This window comes from Podarcis filfolensis (genome assembly GCF_964270895.1).
Source record: "Podarcis filfolensis genome assembly, chromosome: 9".
NCBI classification, from domain to species: domain Eukaryota; kingdom Metazoa; phylum Chordata; class Lepidosauria; order Squamata; family Lacertidae; genus Podarcis; species Podarcis filfolensis.
This window is the reverse complement of record NC_139610.1, coordinates 56,131,934-56,148,548: the sequence shown is the minus strand read 5'-3', so window position 1 is coordinate 56,148,548 and position 16,615 is coordinate 56,131,934. Positions and strand designations below refer to the sequence as shown.

Genomic DNA, 16,615 nt, shown 5'->3' with positions numbered 1-16,615 from the left:
TGCCGATCAAAAGGTCGGTGGTTCGAATCCCCATGATGGGGTGAGCTCCCGTTGCTCGGTCCCTGCTCCTGCCAACCTAGCAGTTCAAAAGCACATCAAAGTGCAAGTAGATAAATAGGTACCGCTCTGGCGGGAAGGTAAACGGTGTTTCCGTGTGTTGCTCTGGTTCGCCAGAAGCGGCTTAGTCATGCTGGCCACATGACCCGGAAGCTGTACGCCGGCTCCCTCGGCCAATAAAGCGAGATGAGCACCACAACCCCAGAGTTGGTCACGACTGGACCTAATGGTCAGGGGTCCCTTTACCTTTACTATAACGTTTACTGCACATGTAACTTGTTAAGATACAGTTGTACATTTATCCACTCCATGTTTACAGTATCTCCAGGCTTTGTCTTGCGCATGGCACCTTAGTATGTTTGTTGTTTGAATGGTTACAAGTCTATCTCTATTCTAGCTATTATTCCAGTAAATTTGGTTTTATACTTATAAGCCAGTTTGTGGTGGTGTTGCTTTGTTGTATGCCTCTGAACGCCAGTTTCTGGGAATCAGAAGTGGGGAGAGTGCTGTCGCGCTCAGGTCCTTCCTACAACCTTCCCACAGTCATCTGTTTGGCCACTGTGAGAACAGGATGCTGGACTAGATGGGCCATTGGCCTGATCTGGCAGGTGCTTAGTGCTTGCAACAATTTCAGACAATCACCCCAGTGAAAGTTGTTACTGTATTTCTCCCTTTGGAGAGGAGAGCAAATGCCTTATCCTCTCTGTTGCTACAACTGCTCCTTGTCACCAGAGAAGCTATTCTGTACACCTGGCTCCCCAAGCCTATTTTACAGATGCAACCAAGGAAATGTGAATTTGGCCACCTAAAATTGTGTGATATATATATTTTTAATCCTCTTATTTTGCTCACTAAAACCTCCCCACAAAGTTGGAGCCTTTGTAAGTCAGAGGAATTTTTTAAAGTCGACGTACAGCAGTTTCCCTGTTATCTCTGATGTTTTTACATCTCCCCTCCGGCTATGAACAATTCGCAGGTTGAACTAGCTAATAAATCTAAAGGTTCTGGAAAATAAATAGGCTTCAGGTTGCATGAACAGAGCAGCTGTGAAGGCTGTACGTGGCTAATGGGGTTAAAACCAGTTCATCGGGCTGGGCACAACTCGAAGGCTGCAGGGTGGGCGGAAGGCCTTGAGTAAACAGGGAATGTTGTTTTGCATGCCCATCCTGACTTGAGCTACAGAGTCACTCCTGTAATATCATTCGTCAGTTTGGAACGCTTGAGGGACTTTTACATTGCCTCTTCTTCATAAAACACCATGTACTTGTTGTGTGTGGACATTTTGACTGCCCTTTTTTTTACTTTTGTCATTTTAAAACCATTATTATATCTTCCGTTTTCAATATTTTGTTGTAAGCTGTCCAGTATCGTATGAATGAATTCACAAATTCAGTGGAGCATTGTCAGAGCCAACATTTTTTCTGTATTGCCCCATTTGTTCCTCTCTATCTACTACAACTGCTACTAATTATGGTTATTGCTACTACTACATTTCTACCCCAACTTTCATGGTGTGGTGTACATGGTTTTCCTCCTCCTCTCCATTTTATCCTCATTACAGCCCTTTGAGGTAGGTTAGCTTGAGAGGTTGTGACTGGCCAAAGGTCACCCAGTGAACTTCATGACCAAATGAGGATTTGAACCCTGGTCTCCCAGGTCCTAGTCCAGCACTTTAGCCACTACAGTGGTACCTCGAGATACAAACACCTCAGGTTACAAATGCTTCAGGTTACAAACTCCGCTAACCTGGAAGAGTTACCTCAAGTTGAGAACTTTGCCCCAGGATGAGAACAGAAATTGTGTGCCAGCAGCACAGCGGCAGCGGGAGGCCCTATTAGTGAAAGCACGCCTCTAGTTAAGAACAGTTTCAGGTTAAGAACGGACCTCCGGAACGAATTAAGTTCGTAACTAGAGGTACCACTGTACACCAGTCTGGCTGTTTCCGACCAACATTCAGTTCTTGGTTGGCCTCCCTGGATATCTGCCGAAGCTCAGCTACAAGCAATGGGGCCTGTCACTGACTGGAATGCCTGACCTGCTGAAGAGCCAACCCAGCTAGAGTGCTTGCAGCTAGGGTGCCAGCATAGTGAGGTGACCCTGTTGGCTATGGGGACAGGTAGCCACGATAGCAACGATAAACTGCAGGTAAATGCTCTTAGATAACAACAAGGCAGCCACAGAGAGCAAAGTTAAGGCACGTCTGCCTCCATCCCATGCAGTGTGTGTGAGAGAGAGTAAGGAACAGGAAACAAGCCCTGCTTCCTCTTTGGAGAAGAGCGGATGTGACATCACTGAGCCCACTCTACCAATTTAGAACTCAGCGGTCCTTAACCCCTTCACATACTAACTAGCATTGTTAGGTTTGACTGCAAATCTCCCACAGAGAAGACCCTCTTGCTAGTACACACTCCCTTCACTTCAGTTTGCAGGAACACATGGGACAGAATCTCATAAGTTTTGGGCAGGTCAGCTCTTTCAGGCAAAGCTGTAAGGCAGGGATGGCCAACTCCCAAGAGATTGCGATCTACTCACAGTGTTAAAAACTGCAGTGATCTACCCCCTTTTGGGGGGTTCAGGTCAAAGCTGTTGAGCTTCTTTTCGGGAGGAGGAAAGCCACATTTTTGGGGTTGAGCTTTTTTTAGGGGAGCCAAAGTTGTTGAGCTTCTTCGGGAGGAGCCAGTGATCTACCACAGACGGCCAGTGATCTACGGGTAGATCACAATCTACCTGTTTGATATGCCTGCTTTAAGGGATTTAAAGGTCAAGATGAGCACTTTAGATTGGGCCCACATGCAGACTGGCAGCCATTGCAGCTAATGGCATAATATGATCAAAATGCCTAGTCTCAGTTAACTATATTGAAGTGCCTCTAATCACACTTCTCCGAACTCATTATTGCCAGTGTCCCTGTGGTCAGCGTAACTATGTGCTTTGGCTCCAAATTATACCAGTTTCACTCTCTTTTCCAAGAGCAATAGCTCGATAGCTGTCCTTCAATCCTCATCTCAGTAGAGCAAGACAGTGAATAGTAACTCCATGCTTTGTCCAGAGATGTCCCTGCCTTAAGGATAACATGGTGATGTAGAGATTGACTGGAGCAGAAGTACAGTAGTTTGAAAATACAGGACTGCCCTACCATGACCATAGCTTGATTTAGAGATGATGTGAGCTGCAGGAAAAGCAGTTTCCAAGGCGGTACCCACATGAGTCACTTGCAGCAGAATCCATCAAAGAGTCTTGTGGCACCTTTAAAGAACAACACGTTTATCATGGCATAAGCTTTTGTGGCCAGCGATCCAACTGGATGCACTTACAGATAAATGTAAGAGTTCTGTGTGGCTTACATCTCCTTTTAAATATGCCTACTATGTGTGCTGGTCATATTCAAGCAGCATTTCGTTTCTGCATTTCATTAGATACGCCATTGGCATACTAACGTTGCACGAGTGTAGCCCTGCATATAGGAAAAGCATGTTTAAACTGGACAGCAGGCACACGGAGCCCTTTCACAGGTGAGTGCTTTCCCCATGGCTCACATCATGTCTCATGAGGCTTACACAGCAAAGTATCAGAGAAATTATGCGGCACAAACTTGGGTTCTTTTTTCATGAGAAACTCAGTTTTAACCATGATCTGGTTCCATAGTACATTTTTTTTCTTTTTTTAACCCTTGGAAATTGGTGCTTGGTTTCAACAGAAGGAACTTTTGGAGATCCCCAATAGATAATAATTTCCCCGAAATACTGCTGATACAAAAATGGTGAAGCGGCACTAAGTAAAGAATTTGCCAGTAATTCAGCATTGCATTCCAGTTGAGATGTCTTCCTTCTTTCAGTTCCTGTTGTTATCCCCAGTAATTCTGCTGTAACATACACTTCAGCCTCATGATGACTGTGCTTTTTAAGGCCGGTATAATTGATTAAACTGGTGGCATTACAGCTAGAGAGTTTATCTGTTCTCTGCAGTGTGTCTGCGACTGGAGTCAGGAAAACTTAGATCTGACTCCCTGTGAAGATGTTGTGCAAAGTTCTGACACTTTGTAGACAAAGCACTAAAACCACAGTCCTTCCACTTTCTTGTCTGTATTTGCCTTAAGTTGCTAATTGACTTGCTAGGCCAGGCAAAAGGTTCATGGTCCAAATTTTCATACCAAGTGGGCTGCAAGAGTACTTTGACATGGAACCTGTGGGCTGCACACTGCCTTGTCGTGGGGGAGAGAGCCAGGCCAGAGCCAGATAAGCAAGTTAATGGGGTTTGGGAAGGAGGTGGGAGGCTCTGGCCAAGGTCCTAGAGACCTACTTTCTTCCCATAGCTGGAAAAGTGCTAACTAGGCTTTGGGAAAGAGGATAGAGGACTCTAGGGCCCTGTCAGAGCCCTCAGGCCTCTTTCCCAAAGCCCAGCACCTCGCTTACCTGGCTTTGGGAAGACAGGGTGAGGGCTGAAGGGGCCACAGTGTCAAATGTTGCCAAGGGTCACCCAAAAAAAAAAGGCCTTGAGGGCCATATATGGCCCTCAGGATGCATGTTGGACCACCCTGGCTGAGGCTATAATCCTATATTGCACTTCCTATAGCCTATATGGGACTTACCGTATTTTTCGCCCTATAGGACGCACTTTTTCCCCTCCAAAAATGCGTCCTATGGGGCGAATGCAGGCTTTCGCTGAAGCCTGGAGAGCGAGAGGGGTCGGTGCGAGAGGGTTTTTTTCTTTAGTCCCCCCCCCAAAAAAGACTAGGTGCGCCCTATGGGACGAAAAATACGGTACTTTTCACCAAACAGAGAGATGTAGGATTGCACTGCTAATTCAATATTCGGTCTCTGACTCCAGTGCTAGCCAGCCAAGCAAAACTTGGTAACGAAATTATGAAACGGGGGTTCACTGGTGATCCCCAAAAACATAGTCAGGTACCTTTGGTAGGGTACCATCACTGCAGTTTCCATAGGCCTATTAAAAGCGTGTGGGGTGTATATGTGTAAGATCCTCTTAATTTTTTTCTTGGCATGCACACGAAAGCTCATATCAATAACTAACCTAGTTGGTCTCTAAGGTGCTACTGGAAGGAATTTTTATTTTATTTTATCTTGTTTTATTTATTTTATTTTATTTTGTTTCGACTGCAGCAGATCAACACAGCTACCTACCTACCTGTAGCAAGATGAAAGATAACGTTTCATCATTCCCTGCCATCCTATTTTGGGAGGTTGCAAAGTGCACATCACTTCGTAGCAACGTCACCAGGTCCATCAGACTGTTGCAATGAAGTGCTTTGTAAGATAGTACAGTCGTACCTCAGGATGAATACGCTTCGGGTTAGGCAAATTCGGGTTGCGCTCTGCGGCGACCTGCGAGTAACGGAGCGTGTTACTTCCGGGTTTCACTGCGCGCACATGCACAGACCGTCAAAACGACATCACGCGCGTGTGCAGAAGCACCAAAACGCGGCATGTGCAGATGCGCCGTTGCATCTTGCATTCCATTCAGGATGCGAACAGATCCTGTTCGCATCCCGAGGTACCACTGTACTCGGCACCAGCCGCAGAGTTCAGGCAGTAGCTTTTGAATCTGCATAAAACCTGGACGTGCATATTGGATTGCTTTCTAAGTCTGTCATAATGCTCATTTGCTTCTGTGAACCTAGCCAGAAAGTACTAGTCTGCAACTATACAGTTGCTAGATAATGGTGCCCTTTGTTTGCTGTATCCTCTCCATTTTATTAATGTGCTCTTAACTTGGAAGTTTCCACGCTAACCATTGTTCGACAGTCTTCCCACTTAAATGCCTTGTGGCTCAGTTCTGATCTTTCCTTGGAGTCCGTCTTTGTCTGATTGCCTCCATTATCATGCTGTGCAGGTGTTGTCGACATGAAATTCTGATCACCTAACTAGTTTCCAATTGTCCTGTTTTGTTTTTTTGGGGGTGGGGCATATAATGCTGTGCAGGGATGGAAATGGAATGCTCTCATCTGCCCAGTTAATAGCTGTGCTCTAGATGCCAATTTTTTATTTCACTTTTTTCTTCAAAAGAGCAGTTTTCAGAGATACTTATTTCTTTACCTTTTTCGCTCAGATTTGCTCTTGTGTTCCAAGGACCTGCTTATTACCACAAAGCAATCAGGGTGGTTAATGTTTCCAGTGGCCCAAGGTAAAAATCTGAATCCCTTGTTAACCCAGAGCCTGAGCTAACAATGCAGCCTGGCTAGGATCAAAGGGGGTCTCCCCCGTCCAGCCACCTGCTTTATCTAGCCTCTCTTAGACTATTTAACCAAGGAGGAGAAAATTACATAGGTCATGATATGTTCAGGGCAACTAAGTTATTCCCCGTTCTGCAGTTTTTAGGGTTGAACAGGGCATGTGATTTGATGCAGGTATTGCCCTGCTCAGTGCCTGGCTGGGAGATGCCATAGGAACTCCCCAGGCTAGCAGGACCAGTGGTCAGGGATGTTGGGAACTGTAGTCCAAAACCAGCTGGAGACTCAAGTTTGAGAAACCCTGGTCTAGGGACTCCAGTGAAAGGTTTGAATACAGAACATCCCAAGACTACAAACCTGTTCCAGGAAGTGCAGCTTGGCCCAGAACAAAGCACTTATCTCATTCAGTATACCTGAAGGAGCGTCTCCACCTCCATCGTTCTGCCAGGACACTGAGGTCCAGCACTCAGGGCCTTCTGGCGGTTCCCTCGCAACGAGAAGCCAAGTTACAGGGAACCAGGCAGAGGGCCTTCTCGGTAGTGGCACCCGCCCTGTGGAACGCCCTCCCACCTGATGTCAAAGAGAAAAATAACTACCAAACTTTTAGAAGACATCTGAAGGCAGCCCTGTTTAGAGAAGCTTTTAATGTTTAATATGTTATTGTATTTTAGTGTTCTGTTGGAAGCCACCCAGAGTGGCTGGGGAAACCCAGCCAGATGGGCGGGGTATAAATAAATTATTATTATTATTATTATTATTATTATTATTATTATTATTATTATTATTTATTAGAATGTACAGGTGTGCCTTGGATCCTGAATGCCCTGGAACTCAGACGTTTTGGCTCCCAAATGCCGCAAACCCAGAAGTGAGTGTTCTGGTTTGTGAACATTCTTTTGGAACCCGGACGTCTGATGGGGCTTCCGCAGCTTCTCATTGGCTGCAGGGGCTTCCTGCAGCCATTCAGAAGCTATGATTTGGTTTTTGAACATTTTGGAATGTTTTGGATTCTGTCCGACTTCCAAGGTATGGATGTATTACAAGTGGGGTCCACAATGAACTCCCAAAATTTCTGGCATAGTGTTGCTGCCCATAAACTGCTACATCTTCCTGTGAGGAAACTCAGGGTTTTTGTTTTCTCCTTGATACAGGAGTATTGGAAAGGGAATCATTTAAAGCAGAGAAGAGAAAGCTGTGTCTCTCTGCCCCCCCCCCCATGTTGCTGGAGTAAAACTGCAATCTTCTTTGGCCCTTGGAAATGCTGACTGGATCCCCGTAACATCTGGAGGCCATCAGATTCCCCCACCCTCGTCATTTTATTTGGGGAGGGGGACTTAGCTGGACTTGCCCAAGTATTCTTTTAAAATTTATTTTTGTTATATTACAAGGCAGAATGCATTGAGTCAAGTCTTTCAATCCAGAGGCCAATAAAAGAGTAGCAAGCGAATAAATCTGTCATTAGGCAAAACTTTCGTGATGATTTATGCTCTCGCGCCGCATTTCAAGAGCAAGTTGTATGTTAAAAAGTGAAGCTGAAAAAAGTTTATCTCCATGTGTGACTCTGCTGTTAAGCTATCCAGGGTTTTTATTTTTATTTTTTTTAATAAAACACCAAACCCTACCATTTCCTTTCTGCTATATCACATTACCCTTTCTGTTTTTGTCTTTCACTATAAAACAAAGCAAGATCCTTTTATTTTTTTCCTCTCCCATTTTGGTCTAAAGGCAGTTTAAAGGGGGATTTTGTTGAAATGCAAAATAAGATGAAATGGGTCAATATGTCTCTTTGTACCAGACAAATACATACTAAGTTTGAGCTTTGTAGTTATCTTATGTACCCGACAGTGCAGTCCTATGCATGCTTACTCTGAAGTAAGCCTCATTTAGTTCAATTGCACCTTTTCAGGTATGTGTGTCCAGGATTGCCGCCTGAGCGAATTTGCTCACGTAAAAATTGTCACCCATGTTTTCTTTTATATAGGTATATTGGTGCAAATGCTATCCTTCAAAAAAGGTGTATAAACAGGAAACATGGGTGTGAAAGATAAAGTTTCATAGTATAAATAGCCATGCAGAATTAACTGCATTACCATTCTTTAGCTGCTTACGATTCTGCATTCTCAACGCTCAATACATCAGAAGTGCTTCTAATTTCTGTGCACATATGAGATGCTGTGGGTCAGCGAATGTGTGTGCTTTTGCAAGTCCTTCCCTGCTGAAATAAAAATTAGGAAAGCATGGAGCAGGGCCAGCCCAAGACATTTTGCTGCCTGGAGCAAATCTCTCCCTGTCTACAAATTTCCAGGTACCATTTTACAGTCATACCTCAGGTTGAAGTTGCTTCAGGTTGAACGCTTTCAGGTTGCGCTCCGCGGTGACCTGGTCAAAATGACATCACGTGCATGCGTGGAAGTGGTGAATCGCGACCCGTGCACACGCAGACACAGCTTGCGTTCGCTTCAGGATGTGAACCGGGCTCCAGAATGGATTCCGTTCGTATCCAGAGGTACCACTGTACTTCACTACTGGTGACAGGACAACGTTTTCCACCACACCGGAGTTGCTCAGGGACTGCAGGGCAAGCTGTGTAGCACACACTACTCTGTTTTCTTGCACTTCACCCCTGCTGCCCTCTCACCGTAATCTGCCACCTGAGGCGGATGCCTCATTCTGCCAAATGCTAGGGCTGGCTGCCGTGTGCAAAGTTCAGTATGAAAAGCCTGGTGGTTTTCTGGTCCGTGTAGCATCTTCGTAAGCTCTTGGGAAGCATTTTTGGTGCAGGTAGCCTGTTCAAAGAACATAACATTCGGAGGCCTTGGTGCCCTTGACAGTTGTTTTCTATGGCTTCTCTCCAGTTTGTCAGAAGCGTTGCTTGGTCAGGAAAGCAGCTGTTTGGAACCCCTTGAGCTAGAAGGGGAGTCTTCCTTTCTCTCCTAGGCATGTGAACAATCAGATCAATGTAGGGTTTGCAAATTGGGCTGTTCTGCTTCCTGGGAGCAGCTGGATAATCTCCCTCCCTCTCTCTCTCTCTCTCTCTCTCTCTCTCTCTGTGTGTGTGTGTGTGTGTGTTAAAAAGGCAAGGGGCCAGATCCAGTTCACCAGTTTGGTTGAATTAATTGAACTAAATCGTTTTGATTGGGTTTTGCCATTAATTATTAGCATTCTGACTTTTTTGTATTCCATGGCGGGCCGTGCAATCCGCTATTCTGCTTTTTATCGGGGAGGGGGAAGTGGGGATGGGTTTACGGAACCGGGGGGGTAGGGTGGGGGCTGTGGCCTTAAAAAGCTTGGGATCTACCAACATGGGGACAACTGAGATTAAATGCTGTATAAATGGCCTGAAGAAATTGGGTATTGGGTAGGTGGAGGCCTGATTGGGTCAAAGCGGGCTTGCCCCCACTCATAGGCAGTGCTTGGTGGCTCAATGTAGCTTTAATTTGCCTGTATTTGAATACGCTTCCATGGGAACCGCAGGTTGTCTCTGTCCTTGTTCAGGTCAGCTTGACTTGCCATTTGGACTGCCTGTTGTTACCTTGCATAGTGCTAAGAGCTTTGCATTTGTGTCTTGCCTTTCTTATTAAAGATTTAGTTAGGTTAGGAATCCCATTCCACCCACCCAGGAAGTGAATATTTCATACCCTGACGTAGGCTCCCATCTGTACTATGTATTTAAAGCAGCACAGAGTGCCCTGTGAAAATGGATTTATTGTTAAACCACTCTGGAAAATTGTGGCGCTGGCAGGGGACTGGGGTCTCCTATGAGCTCCCAGCAGCCTTAGCAAACTGCAGTTCCCACAATTCTTCTGGGGGAAGCCATGACTATAATAATTTATTATTTATACCCCACCCATCTGGCTGAGTTTCCCCAGCCACTCTGGGCGGCTCCCAATCGAGTGTTAAAAACAATACAGCATTAAGTATTAAAAACTTCCCTAAACAGGGCTGCCTTCAGATGTCTTTTAAAGATAAGATAGCTGCTTATTTCTTTCACATCTGAAGGGAGAGCGTTCCACAGGGCGGGCGCCACTCCCGAGAAGGCCCTCTGTCTGGTTTAAAGGAGCATGATAGCGCTTTAAATGTATAGCGCAAGAAAATTTGCAGAGCTGAAAATCCTTGGGGAGCTCGATTTGGCAGGATTACACAACCTTTTGCAAATATATCCACCCCGAAGGACGTAACTCGGTGGGCCATAGCTCAGTGACGAGCACGTATTTGGACTGGAGAATGCCCCAGGTTAAATTCCCAGCACCTCCAGGTATGCCTGGGATAATTTCCTGTCCTGAAACACTGGAGAATTTGGAGTCAGCGTCAACAATACTGAGTTTGGTCGACCAAAGGTCTGACTTTGTGTAAGGCAGCTTCTTATAAAGAAGTACAATGGTAATATTATTGCTGCCTAGGTAAAAATACGCGTAAGCCCCAATACTTTATCAGCATCTTTTGCCTAAATCCTGCTGAGCCTCTTCCATTTATTTCAGTGAAGCTGGGGAATTGTGTCCTGTGTTTTTAATTGTACACTAACTCATTTATATCTGCCTCGATTTAATCCCCTTTTTTGTGCATGGGGACAAGAGTGTGCTCCTGTGAGCGTTATTTTTTTTAAGTGCCTCTGAATTATTTCACTAATTCGGCTGTATAGTAGTCAGAAGGCAAAGGGCAAGGAAAGCTGGCCATGACATGGTAATTAATCCAAAGCAAACTTTTTAACTACCTCATAATTTAATCTGCTCTTCCCTGTGTTGATGATATGGATATTCCTCATTGTGAGGACAGGCAATACTGTCTAATAGGATTTGGTGGGATTGCAATTATTATTATTATTATTATTATTATTATTATTATTATTATTAATAACAATAATACTCTGCCCATCTGGCTGGGTTTCCCCAGCCACTCTGGGCAGCTCCCAATAGAATATTAAAAACACGATCAAACATTAAAAACTTCCCCAAACAGGGTTGCTTTCAGATGTTTTCTAAAAGTCATGTAGTTGTTTATTTCCTTGACATCTGATGGGAGGGCGTTCCACAGGGCGGGCACCACTACCGAAAAGGCCTTCTGCCTGGTTCCCTGTAACCTCACCTCTTGCAGTGAGGGAACCGTCAGAAGGCCCTCGGCGCTGGACCTCAGTGTCCGGACTGAACGATGGGGATGGAGATGCTCCTTCAGGTATACTGGGTCGAGGCAGTTTAGGGCTTTAAAGGTCAGCACCAACACTTTGAATTGTACTCAGAAACATAAAGACAGAAAGTATAACATATCAACCATCAGTTTTGGGAAGTCAGGCAAGGACAGTCACATACTGTCACTGCTGGCGGCGTAGAATGTTGCCAGCATTGAAATGAAGGGAGTGAGAACACGTTGACTAATGTCACACAGAGGTGCCTCCAAATAATTATCTACCCTCACCATGGCCTTATGACATGCCAGTGTCCTAGCACATGGCATGGAGAGTTGCTGTTATAGCTTTCCATAGGCATCTGGCTGACCACTGTGAGAACAGGATGCTAGATTAGATTTATCTGATGCAAGAGGATCTTCTTACATTCTTAAGAGTTTTCATGCTACTGCCCTTGCTCTTGAGATGCAATTGCTGCTCTGCCCTAGCAACCAGAATGCAGCAATGTCTTACACTACGTGTTGTGGCTGCCATGGGGTCAAGTCAAAATGCAGAGGCTCTTAGAATGTAAGCACTCTATAATAAAGCACTGCGTTGATAGCAGTTGATGCTGGAACTTGATGCTGGTGAGCCCCCTTCTATAACATTCATGTGTGTGGTATGTGCTTAGTTTCAGAATGGCTGCGGTTATTGCCTTTCCTGGGTGTCCTTGCTCTGCTTGGATACCTTGCTATTCGCCCATTCCTCCCCAAGAAGAAGCAGCAGAAGGATAGCTTGATCAATCTCAAGATCCAGAAGGAGAACCCCAAAGTAGTGAACGAAATCAACATTGAGGACCTTTGTCTCACGAAGGCAGTGTATTGCAGGTGCTGGCGCTCAAAAACGGTGAGTCGTTTTATTGTTTTGAGATGTGGCTTCAAGGTTACTGTGATTTCCAGTATACCTGAAGCAGTGTCTCCACCCCCATCGTTCTGCCCAGACGCTGAGGTCCAGCGCTGAGGGCCTTCTGGCGGTTCCCTCACTGCGAGAAGCCAAGTTACAGGGAACCAGGCAGAGGGCCTTCTCGGTAGTGGCGCCCACCCTGTGGAATGCCCTCCTATCAGATGTCAAAGAGATAAACACTGGCAGCTTTTAAACCTCAACCAACACTGGCAGCTTTTAAACCTCAACCAACACTGGCAGCTTTTAAACCTCAACCAACCCACCCTGATTTTGCGGGAACCAAATCTCTGTAAAGTGCAGAAGGACCCAGCAGTTCCAGGTTTGTATGAGCTTGAGCTACAAGTGGCTGGAGTAGGCCGCGTTGTGCCCTCCCATCAGCATCAGGCAGTTTGGCCAGAGATGATGGGAGGTGTAGCCTGCAGCAACTGGCTGGCTATACCAATATTAGATTGTTCATAACCAGTGTCAAGGATGGAGCAAGTACAGAGACCATTTTAAGGCATTCATTGTTTCATTTTGGGGTATTGGACCTAGACTACTGTCCCTCAGCCTGGATCTTTTTCTGTCCCTGTACTTAAGCTTGTGGGTTGCCATCCCTTTTTATCTATGCCGAATGTACTTTGTTCTAGTTATGAGTGACCCGGGCTCCTGTGGAAAAAGCTTCTCTGAATCATAATTACCACCCTACAATCAGTGCAGATATTCAGTTGCTTTTCTCTTGCCTTCTTTTCAGTTCCCTGTCTGTGATGGCTCCCACAAGAAGCACAATGAGTCGACAGGAGATAATGTGGGCCCATTAATACTCAAGAAGAAAGAAGTTTAGCAAGCCTCCCCAACTAAGCCACAACTGACGGGAAGTCCACTTGATACCCACGTGGTAGTGCTTTCAGTCTAATAGTTACTGTAGACTTGAGCTTTGATATCTCTTTAGGTTACCTTAGTTTTATAGACTGTGATAGACATGTGATGATATTTTTGTATGGTCTCAAAAGCCATGTCCAACTTAACGAAGAATGGTCCCTTTGTACATGCGTTTTTACTCCCGTAACAAAATGTTCGCTCCCAGAGTTTCAATTTAATGAGTAATAAAATGTTAAGGTGATTCGTAAAGAGCCATATATGTACCCTTTCTCTGCTTAAAATAAGCACATCTACACTACAGATTTAAATGTGTCTGAAACTAGCTTAACTGTTGTGACTTCCACAAAAGAATTCTGGGAACGGAAGTTTATCTTGATCCTATTGACATTTCGTTTTTGTTTCACCGTTGTTTTTTTTACCTTCTGCAAGTGAAGACAGCCTTGCCTATGGCATACCTGGTTTGAGGAGTATGGCAATGGTTAATAAGCCCAGTTGAAAATAATTAAATCTAAGAACAATGTAATTGCTGTCACAGTCCATTTTATGGCTGATATTGGATGAAAGGTGGCATTTTTTCTTACATAAGCAATGACGACTAAGGCTTCTGCTCACAACAAACAAAAACCCAATTCGTCTGAAACAAGAGGAGTGCCTTATACGCTTATTTAAGTTTGAATAGTCCCATCTATCCCACACTCAAGAATCATTTTCCCAAAGAGACTCATGTTGTTCTGATCTCCCTGTACATCTCAACATGCACTTAATTCCTAATTCCATGCACAACCATATAATATAGACAGTCATGATCTGAATTCCAAACAATATTAGGTTTTATGCTCTGTTTATGCTGTGGAAAACATCTACTGCCCCAATGCCAAAGCAGTATTAGCAATTAGTAGTGGCTTTCTGGACCTAGTTAGATACAAACTGTTTATGACAATAAGGCTGTGATAGAAGCATCCTTGGCTAACATATTGCCTATGAGAAAATAAATGGCAAAGTAAATTCACCTCTGCCACCAACTTGCTCCCAGATATTCCCTCTGTGGACAGAAAGTAGATATCTATTGAATCCCTCTGTTTTGCTTGTTACCTATCTAGTACATAGGTTGGTTTGTGAAACTGACTGTGCCTTTTATATCTGGTGCCCTAGTCCTCCCATTAGTGCCAAAAGCCCTCCCATATTTTCTTCTGCATTACTCTGAATTATTCCAAAACAACCGCTCTTGGAATTATTCCAAGACAACCGCTCTTGGTTTGTCAGCTTCCTTTTGGAAGAAAACAAACAAATTGCTAGTTGTTGTTTTTTAAAACAACAACAACACAGTGGTATATTCTTCATTGTGACCAACCTGGTTTTAGGTAAGTAATTTATGGATTTTTCCATATTACTTTCAGTCATGGAGGCCAAAGTTCATTCTATTGATGTACATGCATGCATACATGAGGAAGGTGCGCACACAGACCCACACTTTCTCCATGGCGGGGAGAAACTTTGGCCAGATGATTATGCAAACGAGCCCTTAATTACAGCTAATGTTTGTTGGATTGGGGGAAAGGGGGGAGTCCCTGCCTACCACACTTCCCACTACAGATACCACAGGTCAGGCTCACATTATGCAGATGAGGAAATAGCTATTGCATTTCTCAACTTCTGGTTTCAGTTTGTTTTCTTCCTTTTTCAGCAGAAAACAACTCTGCCAGAGCCAGGCAGCGCATGGGTGTGGGGAGAGGCTCAGGGACCAGCTTGCAGCACCTTCAGATCTAGCACTAGGGGATTACTTGTCCTCTTATGCTTGGACTGGACCCCTGTGCCTGATCTGGAAGTAGGATGCCAATTCGTGCCTGCATCCCAATATACATATCTGACTGGTGGAGCTCCATAGAACTACATTTGCTACGGAGCAGTCTTCTTCCTAAGATTGAACTCAGGTTGGGGCGCAGCCTCTGAATGTCTGGGGAGAGAAGCTAGCTCTGCCCTGTGCCAATTAGCTGGGTTTCTATTATTATTTTATTATTACATGTGGAGTCCCCATTTTCTCTTAAGGAATTCAAGGTGGCATACACGAATTCCTCATTTTACCCTCACAGCAACCCTGTGAAGTAGTTTAGACTGAGAGACAATAACTGGCCCAATGAGCTTCCTGGCTCAGTGGGGATTTGAACCCCTGTCTCCCAGGTCTTAATCCCAACACATTAACCACTACGCCACCCTGGCTCTTGACAAGATGCCACGAACTCACTTCTCTCGGAGCTGTTCTACTGTGCGCTAAAACTGAGTGTGTTCCATGAAAAACAAAAAAGCGAGCAAAAAAATAAGGTGCCAAATAGATGGAATGGGGTAAACATGTAAGCAACACTGCCACTGCCCCTCCCCAAAGTGTTTGGGTGGTGGGGAGGAGCAAGACAGACAATAAGCAATTTTCTTTTAAATACAGTGGTACCTCTGGTTATGAACTTAATAGGTTCCGGAGGTCCGTTCTAAACCCGAACCGTTCTTAACCTGAGGTGCGCTTTTGCTAATGGGGCCTCCCACTGCCGCTGCGCGATTTCCATTCGCATCCTGGGGCAAAGTTCTCAACCCGAGGTACTACTTGTGGGTTAGTGGAGTTTGTAACCTGAGGTACCACTGTATATCTGCCAAGAGAATTGCAAAAACAAGGAAAGCCAGACTCCCTACATAGGAACAAAAAGCACCGTGACCCCCCCATTTTTAAACGAATCTCTGCATGCATCTTCCTAAGATTGGGCTCTGGATTAACTTTCATCTGCTGTTATTTATTGTTTGATGTGATAAATCATGGGATTTGAACCATGATCTAGTTGAGATAGCTCAGTTAGTAGAGCACCGGACTCCCGACCCCAGGGTCATGGGTTTGAGCCTCATGTTGGGCAAAAGATTCCTGCATTGCATTGAGTTGGACTAGATGATCCTCAGGATCCTATCCAATTCTACAATTCTGTGATTCTCTGAACCTTCCATAAGCAAACAGGGAGATAAAATCGATGCCCACCACACTTGGAGCATGAAGATAATTTTCCTCACTACCACCAGAATGAAGCAGCTCAGTGCTAACTTGTGTTGTTTTTGAAATCTGAACTGGAGAAAACTAGAACAGGCCTCTCCTTTCCTGTGGATGAAACGCTGCTAGCCTGAGGTGCAGGCTCCGATTTCAGTTTAAGATTTCTTGTGAAGTGCCTAGCATCTCACCTACATACCTTGCCTGATCCTTTTGATATATATTTCAGGCAGCTTGCTGATTTGGAATTGTGTCTAAACTTTTGTTGGGTTTTAATTTCACGGTAATTGCTACAGACAATTCAAAGGATGTTATGGTGCACAACTAACATTGTGTGTGTGTGTGTGTGTGTGCAAGAGACAGAAAGTTACACCATGGAGGAAGTTACATATGTAATTCTGTTACTACCAATAAAATATTCATTCTACAT

At 44.7% G+C, this 16,615-nt stretch overlaps 1 protein-coding gene across 1 annotated transcript in view; it reads left to right on the top strand.

Annotated features, from left to right (window-relative positions):
* Positions 1-16,615, top strand: part of CISD2 (CDGSH iron sulfur domain 2) — a 21,003-nt gene extending 4,388 nt beyond the window's left edge. The window contains exons 2-3 of the mRNA XM_083572008.1: positions 12,034-12,248; positions 13,039-16,615. Of these exons, the coding sequence (XP_083428134.1) occupies positions 12,034-12,248; positions 13,039-13,128 (305 nt within the window). The 3' untranslated portion in view covers positions 13,129-16,615. The remainder of the gene's footprint in view (positions 1-12,033; positions 12,249-13,038) is intronic.